The sequence below is a fragment of the Varroa destructor genome, unplaced genomic scaffold, assembly GCF_002443255.2.
Source record: "Varroa destructor unplaced genomic scaffold, Vdes_3.0 BEIS01000005.1, whole genome shotgun sequence".
NCBI classification, from domain to species: domain Eukaryota; kingdom Metazoa; phylum Arthropoda; class Arachnida; order Mesostigmata; family Varroidae; genus Varroa; species Varroa destructor.
In genome coordinates, this window is record NW_019211458.1 from 10,086,347 (window position 1) to 10,108,170 (window position 21,824).

Sequence of the window (21,824 nt, forward strand, 5' to 3'; positions counted from 1 at the left end):
ACATTTAGCCCTATTAAAAATCCGTTATTAGTATAAAAAAATAAAGAAACTAGCTTAGATACACTTGTATGATGTCTAGTTTATTTAATCATTATATAAATTCTCTTAAATGTGAGACAAAGCCGGAAGTCACAATGGCTGTTTCGTTGAAATTTTTTTGCAGATATAACTTCTTGCAGCTTCTTCAACCTTCTCCTTAGCGACTGGAGCGTTCAAGCGGAGCCGGATTAGATTTTTCGACTCATTTTTATCCTTATTACAAATAGAAAAAGAAAAATACATTTTATTTTTATCAATTATTAGTTAGCACTATTATGAGAATAATTTTTAATTGTGAAACTGAAAATGTAATAACTGTAAAACATACTGAAAAGTTTTGGCCACTATCCGTGGTAAACTTGCGTTCGGAACAGACAGTTCCATTTGGGTCCGGAAGAGCCAGTTTTTATTATATTGAAGCAGACGTAATTGTCTTCCTTTTTACCTTTTTGGAACTTTTAGTTGCATTGGAACGTATTTTAGTACACAACTGGCCGTCTGGGCCCAGTGCTTCGATAAATGATGCCATCCACGCGGTGGCGTTTTGTTCAGCAAACTGATCCTGCAAGTCAATCAAATAAATAACAAGCAACTAAATATTTTACGATCTTCAAATAGAGTAAGTATTGGCAGTCCACTTCGGTCACCCGCTAGACCACAACTATGAACGGAAAGAATGGAAAGTAGATTATTCATTAACACTTATATATCTAATAGGTGTAACGTGTCTTAAAAAGACGCATTTTACAGGCGACCACAGCACTTGCTGTGGTCTATTTTGTGCTAAGGCAGCGAAATCAAAATCGTTTCTGTGCATTACGAATTATTACTGCGCAACAGATGCGCGAAGCGGGTAGGCTTCATATAATCAGCTTTAAAAAGACCATTAAGTAGGCAATAAAATAACTTCAGGCTACTGTGTCAGGCAAACAGAAATGGTAACCTACTATATGTTCTATTTTATGGCAATGATAAGGAGTTTTATTATTACTACGATGACTTTCGAACATAAAGTTACCTGCTGAGGTATGCACAATTCCACGAAAACTTTTCCACACGACTGTAAAGCTACAAAGTAACGGAGTGATTTGTCTTGGTCTCTTCGCTCTTTAAGCACTTTCGAGACAGCGGCAAAGTCGCAGTCTAAAGAGATGCAGCCAATCAGAGGGCTCTTATGCGGCAACCCTGACAAAAGTGCGGATATCTGGACACCAGGTGGTACAACAAGGACAACGTTAGAATTCATTCTCAAAGCTTGAAAGATTCCGGAGAAAGCTAATTTTTACCACGTTATCAATTTACGACATGTAAAAATAGGCTCTAAAGTAAACTTCTAACGCTTATTTTATGCTTACATACGACGCCTTTTAGTTTGCAAAGGTGCATCGGCATGTACATATAATTTTATTGCGAGATAGATAGTATAGTACCTTTTCTTCGTGTAGCTTGTTACTGTTTCTAATTAGCTGCTCAATCCTACGATCAATGTTATGAAGCTTTTCCTCAGCATCGACTACAGCCAAATACGGAAGCAGAGACTCATTAGCGATTTCTTGTCTCAGAACACGCATTTGTCGACGACAATCTTCGAGTTCTGGATACCTGGTTTCAAAGGAAACATTTTTCCCGAAAAACAATGTCAATTACAAAAGATTTCTATATACAGACAGTATTCAGCTCAGTTTAGTCGTCGACCATTAACCCAGTGATAGGCGGGGAAGGCTTTGCTGGTTAGTATGAATTATTAGTAGCAGTTTAAGAATTCAGATGAACAACTTTACAACACGTCGCACAGCATTAACCGTTTAGGTAGCATTTTGACCATCGGATATTCTAATTTCTACAATAATATCAAGTTGACTCCAAAAATATCGAAGAAATGCTTTTAGGTAGGCGTTATTTATTCACGAGTTTGGTAGTAAACAACTAGGCAATAGAAACAAGAAACTGACCCGTATCACACTTTTCAAAACACAATGGGCAGCTTAAGTAAATTGTGTGTACATAGTAGTCGGCAACCGTTGCGGTTTGCGTGAATATCATCTTCTACATATAGCCTCAGGCACAAAGTTTGAATAAATTGTTTACACAGACAGAGCAATAAATAGCAACACTCACTTCTCACGTGAAAGCTGAGCGACCCTCGTTTGTAGAGTTGACACTTTTGCTAAAACTATGTCAGCATTTTCGACAGCTTGGGCCGCCTTGGCAGCCGTCGCAGTTACAGACTTTAGGTTGACGCCAAGCGATCGGGATGACAGGACGACTACACTCGGAATCTCACCAGTGTGCGATACATGACTACAAAGTATTAATAAACGCTAATTATAAAAAAAAAGACAGCTCACGTACATAATGCTAGTAGCCGTAACTTCTCCAACTCTAATCGGAGCAACTCGAGCTAGCTTCTCATACGAAGCCTTGTGAAAAAGCCGCATAGTTTCTTCCTTCAAAGTATTTTATCCTTGCCGAAAATTATGGAAGGCCTGGAGTCCCTCACAGATTACAGCTCTCAAGTTTCTCGAGACAAAACTGCGAAAGCTGTGACATGAGCACTGGGCCACGTAGCCATGTAACCTACACTCAGAGATTGAATTTAAAAAAATCCGAGTTTGCCAAAGATATTTACTTAGTTTTCAAAACCTTTCGTTCTTGTTAAAGTTGACCTCTCCCCAAACCAATATTCTTGCGCTCATTTCTCAGTGATCAAAACATCCTAAATTCGATTGCCTTTCAGTTCTTCTACCTATTCTTCTTTAAGGCTTTGTTATATTCTAAGAACGAAAACGTTCTACACAGCCAGACCCTTTGGTGGTGGCTACATGATATGAGGAACACTTCAGGTATGAATCGTCACGCGTCCTTGTTTATTTTCTACTGTTCCTTTGCTTGTAGGCACTGTAAAGGACTCTTATAACAAAGATCAAGATTGATATTTTTCCAAACTTGCCACGGCTATAAGATCACAATTTCTATATATCGTTTAGTCTTCTGTTCTTAGTACCCTTTTTAACACTAAACTCAATGTAAAGTCGTCGCTTCACCATCATTGACTCGAGGACGAAAGAAAAAATGTCTAGTGAACGCTGTAAAAGACCTAATGTTTAAAACATCAACTAGTAATTCGATTTTACTTAATGCGAAACACCTGCTCCAAGGCAATGTTAGCATGATCCCTTGTAGCAAATTTAACGTTTCTAGCTCTCCATTTTTCTAAATATCCGTGCCTTTTTTTTTCTAGCCTTCGCGTATGTCGTATAGCACCAGCCTCCAACTCGTTTTGTCTGTTCATAGTATGATGGATTTCACGAGTTTTGTAAAGAGCTCTAGCATTTGCAAACTATTATTGCCGTGACTGTTACTCAAATTTGACATAGATTTATAATACAATACCTTGAATACATCTATTATACATCTAGATAGAAAAAACAGAATCCACAATAGCGTGTCACCGCATGACCAGCTTACGTTCCACAACACGGTTCAAGGGACACATCTCCACAGCGCACCAAACGCACTTTATCTGGATAGATCTCGCCTGGAATTCGAACCACTCGCGGATTGCTCAGCACTTCTTCCCGAGCTAGTTCATCCGACTGTATCAGATGATCAGCAGCGATCGCCGAATTGACAAATTCTTCTAGACGGGCCACATTGACGGGAGTCCTGTTAGAAAGTAATTGGAAGAATGACGCTAAATAGTGTACATTACAGTCTGCTGTTACTTTTTCGAGGTGTAGAAGCAAATAGAAAAATTAAGTAACTAACAGTTTTGCAAACAAAATTGTTTTTTTTTTTATTAGCTGCAGAAGCATCTACTCTACTCGAATATTTAGTTTTTTTTTTTATGGAAAATACTTTATTCATCACGATGCAATAACCTGACGCAAATTTCAGATTCATCGTGAAAAATATTTGCAGCAATTACATACATAGCCCGACCGAGGCCTCTTGCCATAATAATGAGAAATGTTTGTTGTGAAGGATCTTGACGGATATACGCTTCTTTGCGCACTGAATGCTAGAGGCAATACATTATTAAAAGTCTTGTTGAAAAGCCATACCTGGTAACAACGTCGAGTCGAAAATAACTTTCGCGAACAGCGGTACTGTGTTGGTGAGATCCCTGCCCGAGCTGATCCTTCAAACCTGCATTTAGCAAATGGCAAGCTGTATGGTGCCACGTGCATTGTCTTCTATGGGCTTGATCAACGTGCAGAATGACCTCATCACCACATCGAAGCTTACAGGATGGGCCTTCAATTACATGAAAAATGTAGTCTCCGAGCTTCTCTAAATGTCGAACCTGATATTCCGTCCGCGCGTCCTGAAATCGTAATTTTTTTTTTAAATGTCATGCTCAAGTTGCAGCAATATAAAAATAGATGGCAAGTTATTTGACCCTTGTACTTTAATTGGGGAACGTACAATTGGATTTCTGTATCGATTAATGAGTTTCTCCTGTTTTATACACAAATCTGCCAATATACTTCACTGCCCGTAAAACTTTAGTGGTCAAGAAGATGGAGATAAAAAATAATAAGGATGTTGAATATTACCTTCGTAGTTATGGTACCAACGTCAGGAATCTGTCCGCCTCCCCCAGGAAAAAAGCAGGTATTTCTTAACAGCAGTACTTGACGATTGTTGCCAGCGTCGGCGCAATAGAGAACATCTGAAGACATTTCTACAATAATAGAAAGAAACAGCTACAGTAAATCTGTAACGCATCCGCATTATAGTCAATAAAAAACGAAAATAGAGTTTTGGCACAGTTATACAAAATGCTTTGGCTTCGCAAACCTAGGAATCGTTATGTGGTATTGACTAGCATTTTCATTTTGTTTTCAAGAAAAGACTCACCGTAAACATGTTCGTATATTTTAGTTTGATCGGTGCTAGGTATTGAGGCTGCACTTAATGCGTTGAAGTGAGACTCGAAATCAATGTGATCCTCGGTGGATGATAACGACTTGCTTTGCGACTTTTTACGAAAATTTTGGAGGTGTTCATTAAAACCGTCCCAGTCAATTTCCTGCCGAAAGGAGCCGTTCACAACAACAAGAAAATATAGAAAAAAAACTAACGCGTGTAAAACTGGCTGATTTATTTAATGTAATAAGGCTTTTATTTGGTTGCATAATTAAAATCGTTCGGAATTAGCAGAATTACGTTTGAAATATAAAGATATACCGTTGCATAAGGTATGTCAGTTCGCCTAGGGTTGAGCCCGAACATCAAGCTAAGCATTACGAACAAAAAATCTTACTTTAATAGACTTTTGTGAGCAGACATCCTCGATATTTTCCTGCGTTAGACCACAGCTTAAGTATAGCTTCCAGGCTGTGCTTCCTGAAAACAATAGTTAAATCTGAAGGATTAGTCTTATTTGTCTTTTCGTTTAGGTTTAAAATCCAGAAGCGATACTAGTGTACCATTTACTTGAGAAAAGCATTAAGCTCGTATTATATCGCATTGGCTGTCACCAAGAATGCAGATAATTAACTTCGGCAATTAAAGTGAAACCTATTCTAAATCACATTTCCTTTCAATGTTATACACTGGACTGATTATAATTGTCTCTTAACATATTATGTTTTCAACTATAGTAATGTTATTTTCATAATTTTTTTACCTTTGGCTATTTTTACTCTTTGAACAAGATTCCGGAATCGCCTTTTCGTTATAGCATCAACGACTTACAACCACTAGAAGGTCTCAAAGCCCAATCAAGTCCAGCCAGCTCCCCCTGGCTGGACTTGATTGAGTTTTTTCCAATATACCTATGAAACGGCATGGCAAACATTTGCCGGTGCTAAAATTTAAACAAACGATGGCAACACATAAGCAACCCAGACCATGCCGCCTGTGCATAGTGTTGGTTAGATATTTGAAGTTATCGAAAGCTTGTGAGTCTGCGCTAGATCAATGCTTCCTTGAAGCTGTATTTTTATTATTTAGTAATTCTATTTTATATAATTACTTGAAACTTTAAAACGGGGAAACCCCTGATCATTTGGACAATATGTAGCTTTCACGTAGCGTGATAGGTTAACCTTTGTACCTAAATTAAGGCTCATAAACAGCTATCGATTGATATGTCCTATACAAAACACACCGCGAGGAAACTGCACAAAGAACTCTAGAACGCCACTATTTCGAGCCAACTATAATCCTACGAAATATCGAAACGAGACTGTGTAACATATTTCGTACACATGAAAGTTTGAAATTGTGTATATTTGACCTTTCTAGCCGCAGTGCTATGTGATAGTACAGGAAACACTGGAAACTTCCTAAGGCATCACACTGATATTATACAATGATATATAACTTACAGATATTAACATCATGTGAAATTCATATATGATCGTCCAGTGACGAATCGAGGAGAGCAAGCCCTGAGTCCAGTGAATTAACGATGAAAGCTTTACTCTTCGAGTTGCAGATATTGATTTTCCTTTGTCTAACAGAATAGGTAAATGTATCGAATACTAAATGACCTCAGTAATGTTGATTTTCATTCATCGTGCACCCGTCTCAAGGCCATTGTACTGAACCCTGAATACGATATTGCAATGCGACATGGAAAACTATTCCAATTACAAGATGGCAAATATATTCCCCAGTTTTGCACGATGTATATTTTTCTATGTACTGCAAACCAGCAAAAGTCTGTAAAGGATGAGTTTAGTAAAAATAATAGCAGGTAAACGAAACACTCAGATTGGAGTCGAAAGGTAGCACTATATTTTGCTATTTAGTACGAACGAACCTGTTGAATATCTCTAATTTGAGAATTCTAGGTTAACATTACAAATCGAAACGTCTCTTTTTCTTTATTAGAATAATGCATTTAATGTATACATGCATTTAATGTAGCTATCTTCAAAACATAGCTGACTAAAACCAAACAAAAACTTTACTAATAGGAGAACTTTCATAAAAACCACAATACAATGGCGCCGACGCTTGTAATAGGGACATCTCTTCCTCTACTCAAATGAAGGTCAATAGATAATATTAGCGCGGTTTATGATAACCGGATGTTTGTAACAGCCTCTGTATGATGCTATCACAATGCGAGTATATACACGTGCACAAAACATAGGCTACATTGCAAGCCGTTACGAATGTGCCAAGAGGCGGCATGCAAAAAGATTTCGATCTTCAGTTGAAGCCCTTTAGTGCCCTTGAAGTATTAGAGTGCTACTTATTGTCTGTCCAAAAACGAGCATGGAACTCTAAATCAAAAGGATTAGATCTTAGTTAAATTTTTAAAAATTTGAGCAGGTTCACTACTCTCCTATGGGCATTATATCCTCTGAGTTGTGTTTAGATGAGATGCCCAATATAGTTCTTAACAGGTCTATACTTAGCAACACCAGAACGTGCTTAGTCTAATCATCACACAAAATAGTTGTGAATTTCTGTTCTATCTTGTTGTTCATTTTCACGCAAATTAAATTCGCTTAATCAATGTTAACTACTGTACCCGTTACAAAATTTCAGAACTGCGCTTGTATCTTATACTCATAACCGACTTTCTACAAGCATAAATACGATGATTATTACCAAAGTCCTCATCCAGTCGATAATTTCTATTGACGTATAGGAAAGTAATGTCCGCTGTTAGTTGTTGCGCTGTCTGCAGCAAAAAGGTCGACTACAGCACGATGTTAGAATTAAATTCCGACGCACCAACGGCTCCACGTAGATAGTTCAACTGCTATGACGGTAACCTGGCAAACTGGAAAAATGTCACAAACACCTCTACGCCTTTGCATGCATAAATCCAAAAGTGCACCTTTTTTTTGGACAGGGAAATCTACACATATGGCGCATGACTATAACCTTACAGTCATGCTTTATTTGCAAAAATTATATTTGCTTTCTGTGCATCAAATAGTAAGCAACGAGGAGATAATTAGGCATAGAGAGCCTATAATCTCATTATCCTCAAGTGTAACATGATTTCCTTCGCGTCCTTTTATTCTAAAGAAAGCTATTTCATCGGCACTAAAAACAATAGGCAGTTAAGTGGTAACATTTTTTTTGAAGCTCTGCTTTTACTCTGCTAGTTCCTCAACAGTAACAGAGACTGTTCGTCATCCTATAAAGTTTTCTGCCACTTTTCCTCTCATCGCATTTACGCGTCGATTAAAAGGTGCAACATTGACGTTGCTAGAACCAACACATCGTCTAGGCGTACACACATAGAAACATATGTGTGCTATTTAAAATAGCGTGAGTAAGACGTCCATATAGAAAGAAATTGATGTACTAATTGTACATCATGAATTAGGCGAATAATAATGAGATATAAATAGGAACGTAAAAAGAAACAGATATACCCTCGATTGAAAATATGATATTCACCTAAATACCCTGAAAATGCAGGAACAAGAATGCTTTAAGGAGAACGCGTACGTTGTACATAAATTGTGTCCTACTACTATTTATTTGGATAGCTTTTGTAGTTTGATAGGCCTATTATCTATGAAGTTTTTGTATCTAAACGCTAAACGTAAACACTATTAAAAAATGTTCATACGCCGATTATATGCCCGATGAGTGTGGTTCAAAAGCACCAAATCAAATTATATCGCATAGGCCTGAGGACATATTTCACATAGAGAGAGGCTATTTGTTTCCTAAGAGTTAATCACGAAGCTAAGCTAAATATTGCTTGACTAATACGTTTGTTAAGAACGAAGAAATTAGCAACTGGATGCTACAACTCACGGGCTTTGTTCCATGCCTGTTTTGCTATGAAGCGCATGTCGAAAACATTTGTTCGCGCGACACGATTCGCAGAGAAATATACATGGAGTATATATTAGTACGGGCAATATTGGTGATCGGCCTGCTGTTTGTAAACGGTAATACTGCGTTATTTGCGAACCTCGAAAACGTGAATGAAATTGTTGCTGTCGGCTTACGGCCAATTACAACATTATGCTTTATGCGAAAAATAAATTTTTTCCTCTAGGGAAAGAAGTATTTGGATAGTTGGTTTTTCCCTTTGCGCAGGGAATCCCGGGGTAAATCTCTTACGATTCAGGAGATATTAGCCTAATCAACCACTTTAAGGAAGCGTCTTAGATTCGAACAAACACACAGACATTAACAGTGCAGTAAATTAGATTATATAGGTAAAAATTCAAAAAGAAAAAAATTAATGTCTTTCAACGGTTAATTTTTTACAATTTTTCATTGTAAAAAGACATTCATTTAATTTCTTCTTTTCTGCATTCACAGGAAATTGGAAAACACATTAGTCTGTTTTAAATTACTGTTATTTATTTTTATATTTCGTTTTATATAATTTTTCTATCATTCATTGTATTATCTACTATTTATAATTATCAGCTGCAAAATGTAAAATTTTTACATGTTTTCGTTCTGTTTAATATGCTGCATTGCTTTATTAGCCAAAAACGTGATAAGGCGGTACAGACGGTAGGAATAATTCCCAGCGTTGTTGCTTCAATCGCCTTCATGTATTTACGGAAAATTATTTACACAGACTTTTCACAGTTGCAACATTATTTTCTATAATAATACAATATATTAGGCATTATATTAGATTCTTTCTCTCTCTCGCTTTTTTCTGCTACTCTTTTCCCTGTTTTGCATTTCTCGAGTTCCCGGAACGTCATGTGTTCAATAGAGTCGTTGTGGATGGGATATAATACAAGCCTTACATTCTGATACATGCCTGAACATGGCACTAAGAAAATAAGTAATACCCAGTTGCGTTCCTCATCCTCATGACCATATGCTCAGAAAACTCCTTTAGTTGCCATAGATTATACCGGCATAAAGACTTTTACAGGAATGAGGTCGGTTATTTATGACTATACCACTAGGAAACGCCCACAAGTTCTCTCTGCCCGGTGGGCAGATCTTCCACAATATCCTATATAATTCGTAGCCTCGAAATACTTCATTTTTGATATTGGATGAAGTTATAATTAGCATTGTTATGTTCTATTCTTGTTGCTCGTGTCTACGAGAAATGTGACATTTTATCATATATATCTCAGTCACCGTTCTCTCTGCGAGTCGGTCATGATTTCTTATATGTGGCTCTTTGCATAAACCACCTATATATGTCTGTTACACATTGATCGCCATTTCTTCGTCATCAGTTGATAAAATAACTTCGAAAAAATATGTACATCCATTCTATCTAGACTCAGTCTTTTAATTCGAAGATCGTTATGATCATCATTATCCCTATTCCGTTAATTTAATGTAACCTCATCTGCTCCACTTCGGGTCATACCCATTCCATTCGGCTGGTGGGGCGACGTAAACTCGCCGACCATTATGCATACACGATACAACGCCACGGTAACCGGTTCGTGGCACGCCTGACTTGAAGTCGTCCATTATCGACAAGGCCTTGGCAAGGCGTTTAAATGTCGTCTGGCTTCGATATGTCAATCGAACAGCGCGTGACATCGGCAGTGCAATAGAGCCAGACAATATTGAAGGCAGGGCCACTACCGGACTTCCGTACACCTCCTTGACAAACTCGACGTCATAGTTATCTTTCAGTAAATAGGTTAGATCGCGTTGCGAAAAGTCGATCGGTTGTGTATTTAGCTGGATGTATTTAAGATGCTTCTCAAAGAAGAGGCCGTTACTTACGCCAATCTTTCCGAATGTCTTTGTTCGCGATATTTCTGGTCGGATACAAGCCCGATTCCTTCGCTGTGCAGGCTCACGAATCCAGTCATCCCAGAATGCTTTTGGCCAGGTCATCATTAATTCCTCAGTCCACAACCGGCGCGTGAGCATCCATCCGAGGCCAGGAAAGAAATCTGACCTGTGAAGTAACGATGCATTATTTTGGTCGATCAGGCCTGCTTTCCCGTTGTCGTTCCAGGCTGAGACGCAATATAGGGTTGGATCAGCCTCTAGAATGGGTAGCAATGATTCAAAATAAGAAAAAAAGTCGGGTGACACTTCCAGGTCGTCTTCAACGATAATTGCAGCATCATAGTTAAGGTCGACGAACGTTTTGTTGAGCGCCCAGCCATAATGTCGTGCGATTGCGTAGTATCCCTTGAATTTTTTCTGTTTCAGCGGCAGTTTGTACTCCGACTGGTCAGGCTGTTGTATTAACTGAACCTGGTTACCATATGATCGAATGGTGTTTAGGGTGAGCTGATGGCTACAATCAGCCGAGGCAATAATAGGGAAACGCTCGGCCGAAGGCCGAAGTGCTAGCAGTTGTTCGATGGGTTTCCGGACAGTAACCCGATTGCAAGCAAAAAGCAGTATAGGAATGACGCGTTTTGCTCCTCCTTTTACGCCGATAGCGTTTTCTTGTAATCTGCTACCGAGCGGGAGCTGTGGTAAGCTGATGTTTGTTCGCAGACCGCCGGTCTGCTGACGCGTTTCCCGAACGGTTTGGACACCCTGAAAAATCTGCTGAATTTCAGCCTTTTGGTCGCGGAGGTCGAGCTCTAAGCCTTCCAACTTAGTCTGCACGCCATGTCGATAGTATTGCGCTAGCTGGATGTCGGGTGCTCGCAATAGACGGTAAGTAAGGGCGATCCACCCTACCGAGGCGAGTGACAAAAACACTAGTAAGTAAGGACTCCGGCGCCTCATGGCTATGATTGTAAAAAGCTAGCAGCTTTAAATTGGCGCTAATCTTGATGTACCATTGTCATGTGTCAACTCTCTGTTTATTTTACACAGAATTTTAAAATGTTTTTTCAACAATAGCTCTTAATCGTCTTCTTATTCGTATGGTTTCTCAGTGAAGCACATTAATAATATGCTTATCAGGACTAACTGGCACCACAACTTTGTTGCTACGACCTTCCACTATCGTTGTAAATAATCAAATTGAGGCAACTTGACTCATACGCTTTCTCTACTGCTACGGCTCTCTCTAGTGCTATATAACAATTTGGTTCTACAAAGCAATGCAATGCAGATCTTATTCGCTGTTGAGCAAGCGTATGCTCCCGCACCAATCGTCCACGGGTTCGGTCGTCAACATGACTAACTTCTGTACAGTTTAATGTGCACTGGAGTCGGGGTGATCGTGTCTTGTCATAATGTCGTTTCGAAGAAGATAGAGAACGTCGATAGCGGAACTGATGGCAGGATTGACAGTATCGGTAAAACACCTTGATATCCGATACAGACTGGCTATCCTCCATGCTGTGCGTACTCCTTACACGCTAATATTTTGATCTCGCGTCGTTACTCAAGACGTCACTGTAGCTACTGGCGGCAGCAGTATCCGACGTAATACGCGCCCGCACTTCAAAACCACTCTTCTTCTTGGCTCTTGTTATAGTAATGTCTCACGGTCACTCAATATGCATAGCCCACCTGGGCTAGTTTGCGCCAGTTAGTCTACCATGATTCGATGCTTCAACATTTCAAGGCTTCTGAATGGTTATATAGAAAGCAGCAATGTTTATACTAGTAATTTACTAAATTTCAATATTACAAAATTACAGTAAGGCTTCCGTTGAAGATAACTGTAGAGGAAGCCACCCCGCAGCACTGGCTCGATTTAAGTAGAATGGTTACCTTAGATACACCCGCTTTTTCTTAAATACTCACGCTTGGCAACGTTCACATTATCTATTTGTTTCTACTTAATCAAAAATGTGAGATGGTATCTCACCTCCTTCTACAAGCTTTATAATAGATTAATTTGAGCTGTAGGTAAGATTAGCCTTTTTGTACACCCAGTTTCCTGTCTCCATTTATATTTTACGTGTATATTGTGTCCCGGTCGTTACAAAAGTCTTCATTTATTTTGGAAATTAATTGCAATGGCAACCACACACATAAATTATATTTACGTATTTCATCAGCTTTCTCTACCTCCATTGATATCATTAGCGCATCGTTTGCTCTCAGGCAAACGAATATTGATAATGAAGCAGTTGGTCTGATGGTATGCCTCTTGCCACATATGGAGCATAACTCTATACTATCGGCATTTATTCAATATACACGTAGCTCTAACGGGTGATTCAACGCCTACTCGTTCCCACACACGAATAACTACGTGGTCTTTATAAAGCCAGATCTCTTTTTCGGCTTCATTACGAAAGTTTGTTTCCATCGGAATTGACGATACGGCCGTCAAACCGTTTACCAACCAAATAGACATGTATCCGCATCATTAATTACTAATAATCAGTTTTGTTACACAGCATTCCATTATTGTTTCTTAATGTAGCGGCGCATTTTTCTGATTAAGTGTATTCTCGTCAATTTAGCTTACAATAATATGTACCTGGTCAATACGCCAACATTTTGTACCTAGCAGGAAATCCGTAGTAAGGATGCTGAGACAACTGTATAATCTACTATACTGATTCATTAACTTTAAACTTTTAGAAAGCTTCACTGTATTTGTATTGCTTGTCCTTTCAGCGCTTTCCGGCGTTATTTCCGATTTTTTCTTTTCACTGTTGATTACACCACACAGACACACGTAAAGATCACTTGCACGATAATGTCAACAACGCCCATCACGATCAAGACCTACAGATCGGGAGAACAAATGAAAAATGCGCGGAACTCCCTAGTTCCGACGAACCTATGGGCCTTAAGAAATAAAGTCCGATTGCTTCACAAGCTGCTACTGGGGGCTACCCCGTCCGAGCAGCCACTGTCTCATTAGCAGCGAGAAGCTGAGCATGTAAGACAAATCTGAATCACCCAGCTGTACGGGATTCAACTACCGTTTCGGCTTCATTCATTTGTAGATTATCCTTGGATTCCTTTGTATACACAAGCTACGACTAGTCACTTCATCGCCTTGCAACAAAGTACTGATTGCGGGTGTATCTACATATTTAATGTTTGTTCAAACGCGATTGTTCACTAATAAACAGGTTTTTCAGTGCGCACATTTCGAAAGGTGCTGTTGCTGCAGTAAAGTACGCGGAGCAATTGGTGGTTCTTCGCTCTTCGTGAATTTCTTCATTCAGCCGAGGCAGCCGCTCACTGTTGCAATGTCGCCGTTCGTAGTAGCTGTTGGCTAACCACTGGTAGAGACAATCTACGGCTAGTAGTACTTGCTACTCCAAAACCATGGACACGATTCTAATTGATGCTGATACTGGGATAGGTTGAGCAGGTGTCGCAAGAGGTCTACCCTTACTAATTCGAAAAAGCCGAATTATGAGAGAGCGCTGCTTTCATCAGTTAATAAAACCAATCCCTTCCTTAGTCTTTTTTCAGCTTCAAGTGAATTCGCCAAGAAATAATTAAACTACACTGCTACAACACAGTACATCGGCAGTAATTTTCGACAACAAATGAATTTTTTTTCCGTAGATCTTACAAAAAGTTCAGTGATTTCCGCTGGATCCACCGTCCGAGCATTTTCGCTATCCTTCCGAAGGATTGTGACTAACAGTGTAGTCAAATAAACCAGGCAGCGCGTTAGTAAAGGAGCTCGAGAGTGATTCAATGAAAAGGTGTACGTTTGTTGTACTAGCTGCGACTTAGACAAGAAAAAAAGGACTGCACCGTGGTACTTATAATATTATTCGTTTTGGATATTCATTCTTTGCCGGACCGGAACAACACGTCCTGGTTAGTTCGATGGAAACCCGCTCGACTATATCTGTTTCAGCGAGGTAACCCGGCTGAGCTACAAAGAAGTACTTGAAAAGAACTAAGAGTAGCAGATACGATTAGAATACTTAAAGAAGATTGTAGCTTTCAGGAACCCGTAATAGATTCACAACGATGATGCCTGAAATGCTGCAGGGGTAAAGAATTTAGCAAAAGCATGAGAATTTGCCGATTTCAGTAGAAAAAAAATCCTCTACGCATGGAAAACGCCTAGTTAATGCTACCGTCCATAGATTTTCTCTGTTAGCGGGAGCCCATAACTATCCTATTATCACAGTGACGTTATTTATTAAAGTGAAAGATTAGGTACTGTTTTTGGTAACAGTTGAGCATGGTAAGGCAGGAAAAAACCTAACCAGTACGATATTTCCTTCATGGCATAAAAGCCGTGCTTTTCAGTCGGTTCGGATCAATGGAATAATATCCAGAGGGATATATAGCAATTTGTACGGCACTGGGGGGGAAACATTAAGTGTTCAAATAATTTTTTCGTCGTACCACCCATTCCAAGCAATACGTGGCATTCAAGCGTATTATAGCGAAACCATCGTGGATAGGGCAGTGTCGACATCCAATAGCCATGTTACGTTTTAGGAAAACCAAAAAGGAAAGTAGCAGAGGCGTTTAACGTTTGCTGTATAAAAGTTGTTTCGACTTTTGGCCCTATATTGTGTGGCCTGTTACTGTCCCATTCACAATGCAGCCTGGGTTTGTTTAGCCTATAAATGCTACTTTTTAAGTCGCTTCATTAGCCATTAATAGACATATTCGAAGAAAGGACAATCAGGTCGTTGTCAAACGCACAACGTATTTCCAAATAAATGATTGTCGCAGAAGAAGCACTTGTAACAGCACTATATAAACCCGGGGATGGTATTATTAAGATAACGCATTAAGGTATTTTGTCACATATTCATCTTGCGAGCATTTCGCGAAAAATCTTCACTCGTTTATTATTTCAATGCGTCAAAATTGAATAGAGGCACAGATACAAAGGGTATTAAAAAAGAGCCTAATTACCTTATAGTAACACCCTAAAACAGACATCAAACTATAGCAGTAAGTTTACAATGATTAGCACTAACGAATACAATAAATTTGCTTGCTTTTTTTCTTAAAACTTGGTAGGCCTTAGGTTTAATTATCGAGGACATTCAACACGCATTAATTTTGGTCATTGAATAATGGATTTACAAGGCTCACCTCGGCTAACCCTGATCTACCATACCGGATCCGCCTTTCTACTAAGTTGCCTCCTTTTGCCAGGCGTTCTCGGATCCCTACTAGTCGCGGATCCTGACCGTGGTCTGCCATTACTTCTGTTAGCTCTTACTGCCGTCCAAGGTGTAACTCTTTGGTGGTTCAATAACAACGTCGCGTCCAATTTTAATCCCAAACAAGTTTCGGTGAGTTTCCATATTTAGTATTGAAATTTTATCTGATTCATCATATTCATTTATGAATACAATCGAATCAATGTCATTTCACATTAGTTCTAGCCAATACGAATATCATCGTTACTATGCTTTCTGTTATGTATTTGAACGTTTCTTGGCCAGACGGAAACCTATAGCCGCTGTGCAACATTGTTCCTTTTGTCAATATTTGCGTTGCACGCCGCTTTGGTGCTTTTCGGCGCTCCTCTACTTGAAGACCTCCTTGAAACGTTCTACTTGGCTTGTGTCGTAGCGTTGCTTGCGTCACTGCCCATTGCTGTGTGTACCGAGTGTACTGCGTTTGAAATCGACAGGCTTTTCTTCCGAAGACGGTACGTGAGCATGTGGATGGACTTTCAGTAACAGGCATGGCAAGAGGTGTAATATCAACCATTGAGAAATCTGTTTTCCATGTTTCATACATTCTTAATCGAGACAAGCATTGTGCCTATTATTCATGCCTGCATTTGTCGAATAAAAATTCCGTCTATGAGACTCAGATATCACATTCTTGCAGACTATATCAAATATTTGTATCGTCGTTTTTTCTTTCTTTGACTTGCCATGTTTCGTCGGCGTTGTGAACATTCAGACCAGACAACGTATGTGAACGTTCACTCCTTTACGTAGTATCCTGTACCTTAATGGGATGTTGGTTAGGCGCGCTGCCAATTCCATTAGACTGGGAGGCGCAATGGCAACGCTGGCCTCTGACCTGTGTCATGGCATCTATCGGCGGAGCTGTTGCGGGCCACATTGCACACGCCGTCAAAACTGTACTCGAGGGGAGGCCCGAACCCAAAGGCAAAAGTATCAGGGCCTAGAAACGACGTCGTTATTTAGTATTAATGGGCAATCCGAAGCTACTTTCTTGTAATCCATCGTATATCTGGACCTTATACAAATAAGCAGTTGAACTCAAGCGAAAGACTGTATTGCAAGTCTTAGGATTGACAATAATTCTCGTCTTGTATTTCATAAAACGTCTTTTTTCATCTTCGCGTGATTTTTATCGATCTATATAGCCACATCTTTAATAGTAAGCTTTAATAATTACGAAACGTTGTATTCCTAGAGATATTAAATTTCGGCACTATAAGGTATTAAGCACTATATATAGATTAGTGCTATTTGAATGGACTCTCCATTATTGTTCACAAAATCACACTCTAAGAAAGCAACAATCAGTCTCAAATAGTGGTTCTGTTCAAACAATACTGTTGCTGTTCTGGTAGATAGCTCAGAAAAAGCTTGGATTGATCTGTCTTTGCATTATTTCTGTGAATTATTTCTAGCTACTCACAACAATAAAGATGTATTTTTTAAAATAAGAGCAAGCGCTTTCCTATAAATATACGCATTTTCAAGGCATTACATTGAATAAATGCGAGTAGAAAATTACCACTTAAAAAAATCTAACCGACCCTTTGTCATAGAGAATGATAGCTTAGTCCTCTTTAGCTCTGAAATCTCATTCATATTGACCAACAAAGCGGCCCGTAAAGGTATTTCATTATAGTACGTGATCTAAACATTTTTAAGTAGGCCCTTAGGAACATACATATTTTTACTTCGTGCCGCGAGGTTACAGCAAGAAGCAAAAATTATGCCCTTTTAGGCTGCTAGTTCGAATACGACAACCTAGGCCGCAATATTAACTTTGATAAAGCGTAGAGTATCCTTATTAAATTTCATTCGTATATTTACAGCATTTCTAATGCTCTTGGAGGGTGACACGAGTAATATAAGCATTTTTAATGCATACAAAGTACAAAGAATACACAGGTAAGTGTAAACTGCTCGGTTCACGGAACGGATGTGATTCATATTCCCAAAAAAAAACCCTGACTAGTGAAACAGTTTGCTAGTGATAGCCCCAAGATAGCCCCAAAGAATACTCTCTTTCAATGGTCTACTTCATTTTCCAGAAATATTGATTTCTACTAGTACATTTACTAAATTTCCTAAGAGATAAATGTAACATAACATGCACATGATATACGTAAGCATGCAAAAAGAAGCGAATGATTTAGGAACACACCACTTATTGCCAAGGCATTATTTGCGGCCGAATTTACTGCGGCAGACTCAATCTGCTCAGTCCTGAGCACTGCATCGGCTTTACGCAACATAGTTAGGTAGCGTTTCTCCTCATCGTTCACGATAGCTTTAACTTCTGAAATCTGCAAGTTTAGACTACTGTCATCATGGTAATGGTTTCTGTTCGGCAAGTAGAACACGTTTAATTGTCATCTGCTGCGTTTTGGCAATTGGGCTCACTCTTCAATGAAGGATTTTAAGATTCATCGGAACATTCTAAATCAAAATTATTGTGAATTTACATGAGAAATAAAAAATAGCAGTAACTATTGTATGGTATAACTTACTCCTGTTATGTCAAGTATATCTCCCGCAATTTCTGAAAGTTCCGCCAATTGGCCCGGCTTTAAACCAAGTTGTGACTGGGCAGCGTGAATTGAGCGACGTAAAACCCGCCTGAGTTTGTTCCTAAATCAATAGATATCGGGATAGATCACAATTAGTAATCGATAGATCTGTCAGATCCATAGAAAAAAATAGCTCGAAACTTTTTGTTAAAAATGTCTCTTCACGTATAAAGACATGGGTCGGGTATATTATTTAGTGAAATGGAAGTCATTGATTGATACATTTTTATTTTTTCAAAGCAGGCGGCATTCAAAACAATTGATAAGCATGACTAAACTTTAAATTAATAAATTATTTTCTCGAATTTGAATGGTGGAATCCAAGCGCACAATATCGACTAAGAGATTAGTATAAATGCAGAAATTTATTTGAAGATGTGTTTGCTTATGGTCGCTTAATTAAGACAACGGTGTCCAATGACCTAAAGTTACCCAGCGTTTCTATGGTCCGGCAATATACCCTGCGACATGGCTTTTGTAACCATTCGACAGTGGTCTGCTATTAGTCGAAATGCGTTGTCCCTAACATTACCGAAAACACCAGAGTACGATAAACCACTGTCCTGCAACAACAACAACGACAACACAAACACACATAATACATCAAACATCGAATTAGTGTAAAAATCTCTGGGAAGCACCATATGTAGCAGTTTTGACAACTGCGTCACCGCGGTTTATCTTGTTACCTTTTCGAGTTGTCTAATAATTGGTGCAAAAAGATCGGTGTCATAATTAGATTTTTTTCCTTGTAGAATTGTACAAAGACGCTCCAGTCCCATTCCGGTATCCACAAACGGCGTTTCCAATGTGCGTAGTGATCCATCTGATAGCCTAGGGAGATACAAAGCATTTTAACATTACTATCTGCTTTCAAAAATCTTAAAAATTAACTATTACACTTTCACAACAGAATTAAATGGCTATAAAATAAACTGTTTAAATAAACAAACTCCTTGAGTATATATTTTAGCTGATGGTTTTAACAGATGAAAGCAACGGATTTTTTAAAGAGTTTATTCGCTTATTTGGGTCCGATGGAATTCTTTTCCCAAAACATTGGCCAAACTTAATCACGAATGTTTCAGCCCTGACACCGATTACGTAAGCATAAAAGGTCCAATACTCAATGGAGATGCATTAACAGATTCGTTGATTTTATAGTTAACATTAACGTTACTACCGAAGAAATAATAGCTAATAATTCGTGACTGAATTGCATGAATTTTTTTGAGTAAATTAGCGCTTTTTATTTATACAAACAAAAGCAGAGAACATCTAGATATCAGTATTGAATTCAATAGATCTGAATTAAAAAAATCAGCAATGAAAAAATTTCGCCATTTTTCAGAAGCAATATTAAGAGCAACTTGCCAACCTGTTGTATTGGACAAACACAATATTCCAAATTTCTCGCAGCTTGCCTTCGGACACAACGTGTATTTCTGTGCATGTTCCACATGGTCCTGTTTGTCCCATCTCCCAAAAATTGTCCTCCATCCCACGAGGCATAATATTCTTAGAAGGTATCCTGAAAAAATGGTAATAGTTTATTAAGGAAATTATCCTAATGTTGTAATTGTCACCGAAACGAAGAAAGGCATACTCACCCCAAGCTCAACCAAATATTCTTCGTTTCCGTATCCTCAGCAATGGAGAATCCACCGTCGCCGGAAAAATATGTTATTACAAGTTGATTCTTCTTTATTCCATAGTGAGAAGTTAGTAGCTCAAAAGCAAATGAGCACGCTTCATTCTTAAAAAAAATAAAATAGTATTAAAAAAAAGTCATACATTTACTTAATAAATAAGCTTTTTGAACTCATTAACGCTACTGCTATATCCCGTAGCTGCCGTTAACATGAAACTTGCGAATAATTTGCATCGACTTAAGCTCCTGTTAGGGTTCCTAATAAGCCCACCTTAAAATAATCGCCAAACGACCAATTTCCAAGCATCTGAAAGAAAGTGTGATGATGCCCGTCTCTGCCTACTTCTCCGAGGTCGTTATGCTTTCCTCCTACGCGTACGCAGTCCTGCAAAGAAGCCGCTCGACTGCACCACGGCGCCTCGGATCCCGAAAGAATTCTTATAAACTGCGAAAACATACAAATAACATTTAAATAAATAAGCATCTACAAACATCCTGTTAAAACATACAAATGTTAAGGTTTTCCGTGTGACCCTGTCAAATGATTCTCCCAAGTTCTATAAAACACAACAGTATGAGTATGTGTGTGTACTTTATCTTAGGTTAGTAACTTCGATGCCATTCAGATATTTTTTTTACGATAATAACGATATACGCTTTCTTCGTTTACGATTATAAATAAAAAGAACCCTTTAACTTCAAAGACTGACTATTAGTTAATTGTGATGCGCACCTGGTTCATGCCGGCATTTGTAAATAGAACACCAGTTTCCGGAGGGGCCAACAGAGCGCTTGATGGGACAAGGACATGTTTTTGTTCCCGAAAATAGTCAAAGAACCGCGACGTTACCTGACGATGACCAAGGTTGCGGCGGAACTGATGCATAACTCGGCTACATCTCAGAAGATTCGACATTTCGAAGTCCTCTAGTAACAAACAAAAACCTATAAGAATACAACCGAAAAAAGCAATTGTTAAAGTAAAATACTCAAGTTAAACAAGATTCCATAACAGATTTTCTATAAGGAAAACACTTTAAAATTGTTTTAAAAGCATATAAGAATATGAAAGAAGTCATGGACACAATAGCGCAGTAATGATCTAAAACAAATAGACAAAAAATTAAGTTAAATATAAAATGTCGTAAGTTTGGTGTAGGAATTGCTGTATATTCCTTTGCCGATATTCTTGCCAAAAACATGACACCGTTCTTTAGTAACTATATATACTGTGCTATATTAGATATATTTTGATTGGACAGCATTTTAAATTGATTTCAACAAAAATAATCACCATGACATGGGTCTTAAATGGCAAGTATTTTGATTTTACCTTAGTTGTCAGTGATGAACCCTCCAAAGACTCAGGTTGTGAACAAGCTACTTACCTTTGTGACAGTAATGTTTTTTGTTTCAAGGGGTATTATGAACGAAATAGAACCACTGCAAGGACCCAATTTTACTTCACCAGATAAATTGAACCCTTTATTTGTCTTTTAATTAAGACAGATCGCATTCTTTAAACTCCGGTATTCCGAAACATTACGAGTTTCTATCGCGCACACTGGAAGGCGCGTGTCGCATGTCAACAATAACATATCATGAACTGAATTG

At 38.6% G+C, this 21,824-nt stretch overlaps 3 protein-coding genes across 5 annotated transcripts; 1 reads left to right on the forward strand and 2 right to left on the reverse strand.

The window, feature by feature from the left end:
• Positions 1-59: 59 nt before the first annotated feature.
• LOC111251938 (alanine--tRNA ligase, cytoplasmic-like) lies at positions 60-21,787 on the reverse strand. Of its 2 annotated transcripts, none has more exons than XM_022809089.1 (19): positions 21,599-21,787; positions 20,944-21,155; positions 20,482-20,655; positions 20,170-20,315; positions 19,938-20,090; positions 19,249-19,393; positions 18,992-19,122; positions 18,500-18,620; positions 18,154-18,295; positions 5,309-5,391; positions 4,903-5,074; positions 4,599-4,726; positions 4,104-4,366; positions 3,508-3,705; positions 2,158-2,340; positions 1,470-1,641; positions 1,058-1,243; positions 485-601; positions 60-252 (listed from the first exon to the last, which is right to left on the reverse strand). In XM_022809089.1, exons 2-19 carry the CDS (start codon positions 21,124-21,126, stop codon positions 130-132), a joined length of 2,820 nt encoding a protein of 939 aa, XP_022664824.1. In that variant the 5' UTR covers positions 21,127-21,155; positions 21,599-21,787; the 3' UTR covers positions 60-129. The 2 variants fall into 2 exon arrangements, with proteins under 2 accessions (XP_022664824.1, XP_086847474.1); XM_086991348.1 differs by lacking the exon at positions 21,599-21,787 and adding an exon at positions 21,544-21,561.
• On the reverse strand, positions 9,321-12,442 carry LOC111251941 (alpha-1,3-mannosyl-glycoprotein 2-beta-N-acetylglucosaminyltransferase-like). Its single transcript, XM_022809094.2, has one exon. It carries the CDS (start codon positions 11,665-11,667, stop codon positions 10,306-10,308), a length of 1,362 nt encoding a protein of 453 aa, XP_022664829.1. The 5' UTR covers positions 11,668-12,442; the 3' UTR covers positions 9,321-10,305.
• On the forward strand, positions 14,460-17,443 carry PIG-F (phosphatidylinositol glycan anchor biosynthesis class F). 2 transcript variants are annotated; one of them, XM_086991378.1, is made up of 4 exons: positions 14,460-14,678; positions 15,805-16,082; positions 16,236-16,444; positions 16,705-17,443. In XM_086991378.1, exons 2-4 carry the CDS (start codon positions 15,861-15,863, stop codon positions 16,934-16,936), a joined length of 663 nt encoding a protein of 220 aa, XP_086847504.1. In that variant the 5' UTR covers positions 14,460-14,678; positions 15,805-15,860; the 3' UTR covers positions 16,937-17,443. The 2 variants fall into 2 exon arrangements, with proteins under 2 accessions (XP_086847504.1, XP_086847503.1); XM_086991377.1 differs by having other exon boundaries at positions 14,461-14,634.
• Positions 21,788-21,824: the final 37 nt, after the last annotated feature.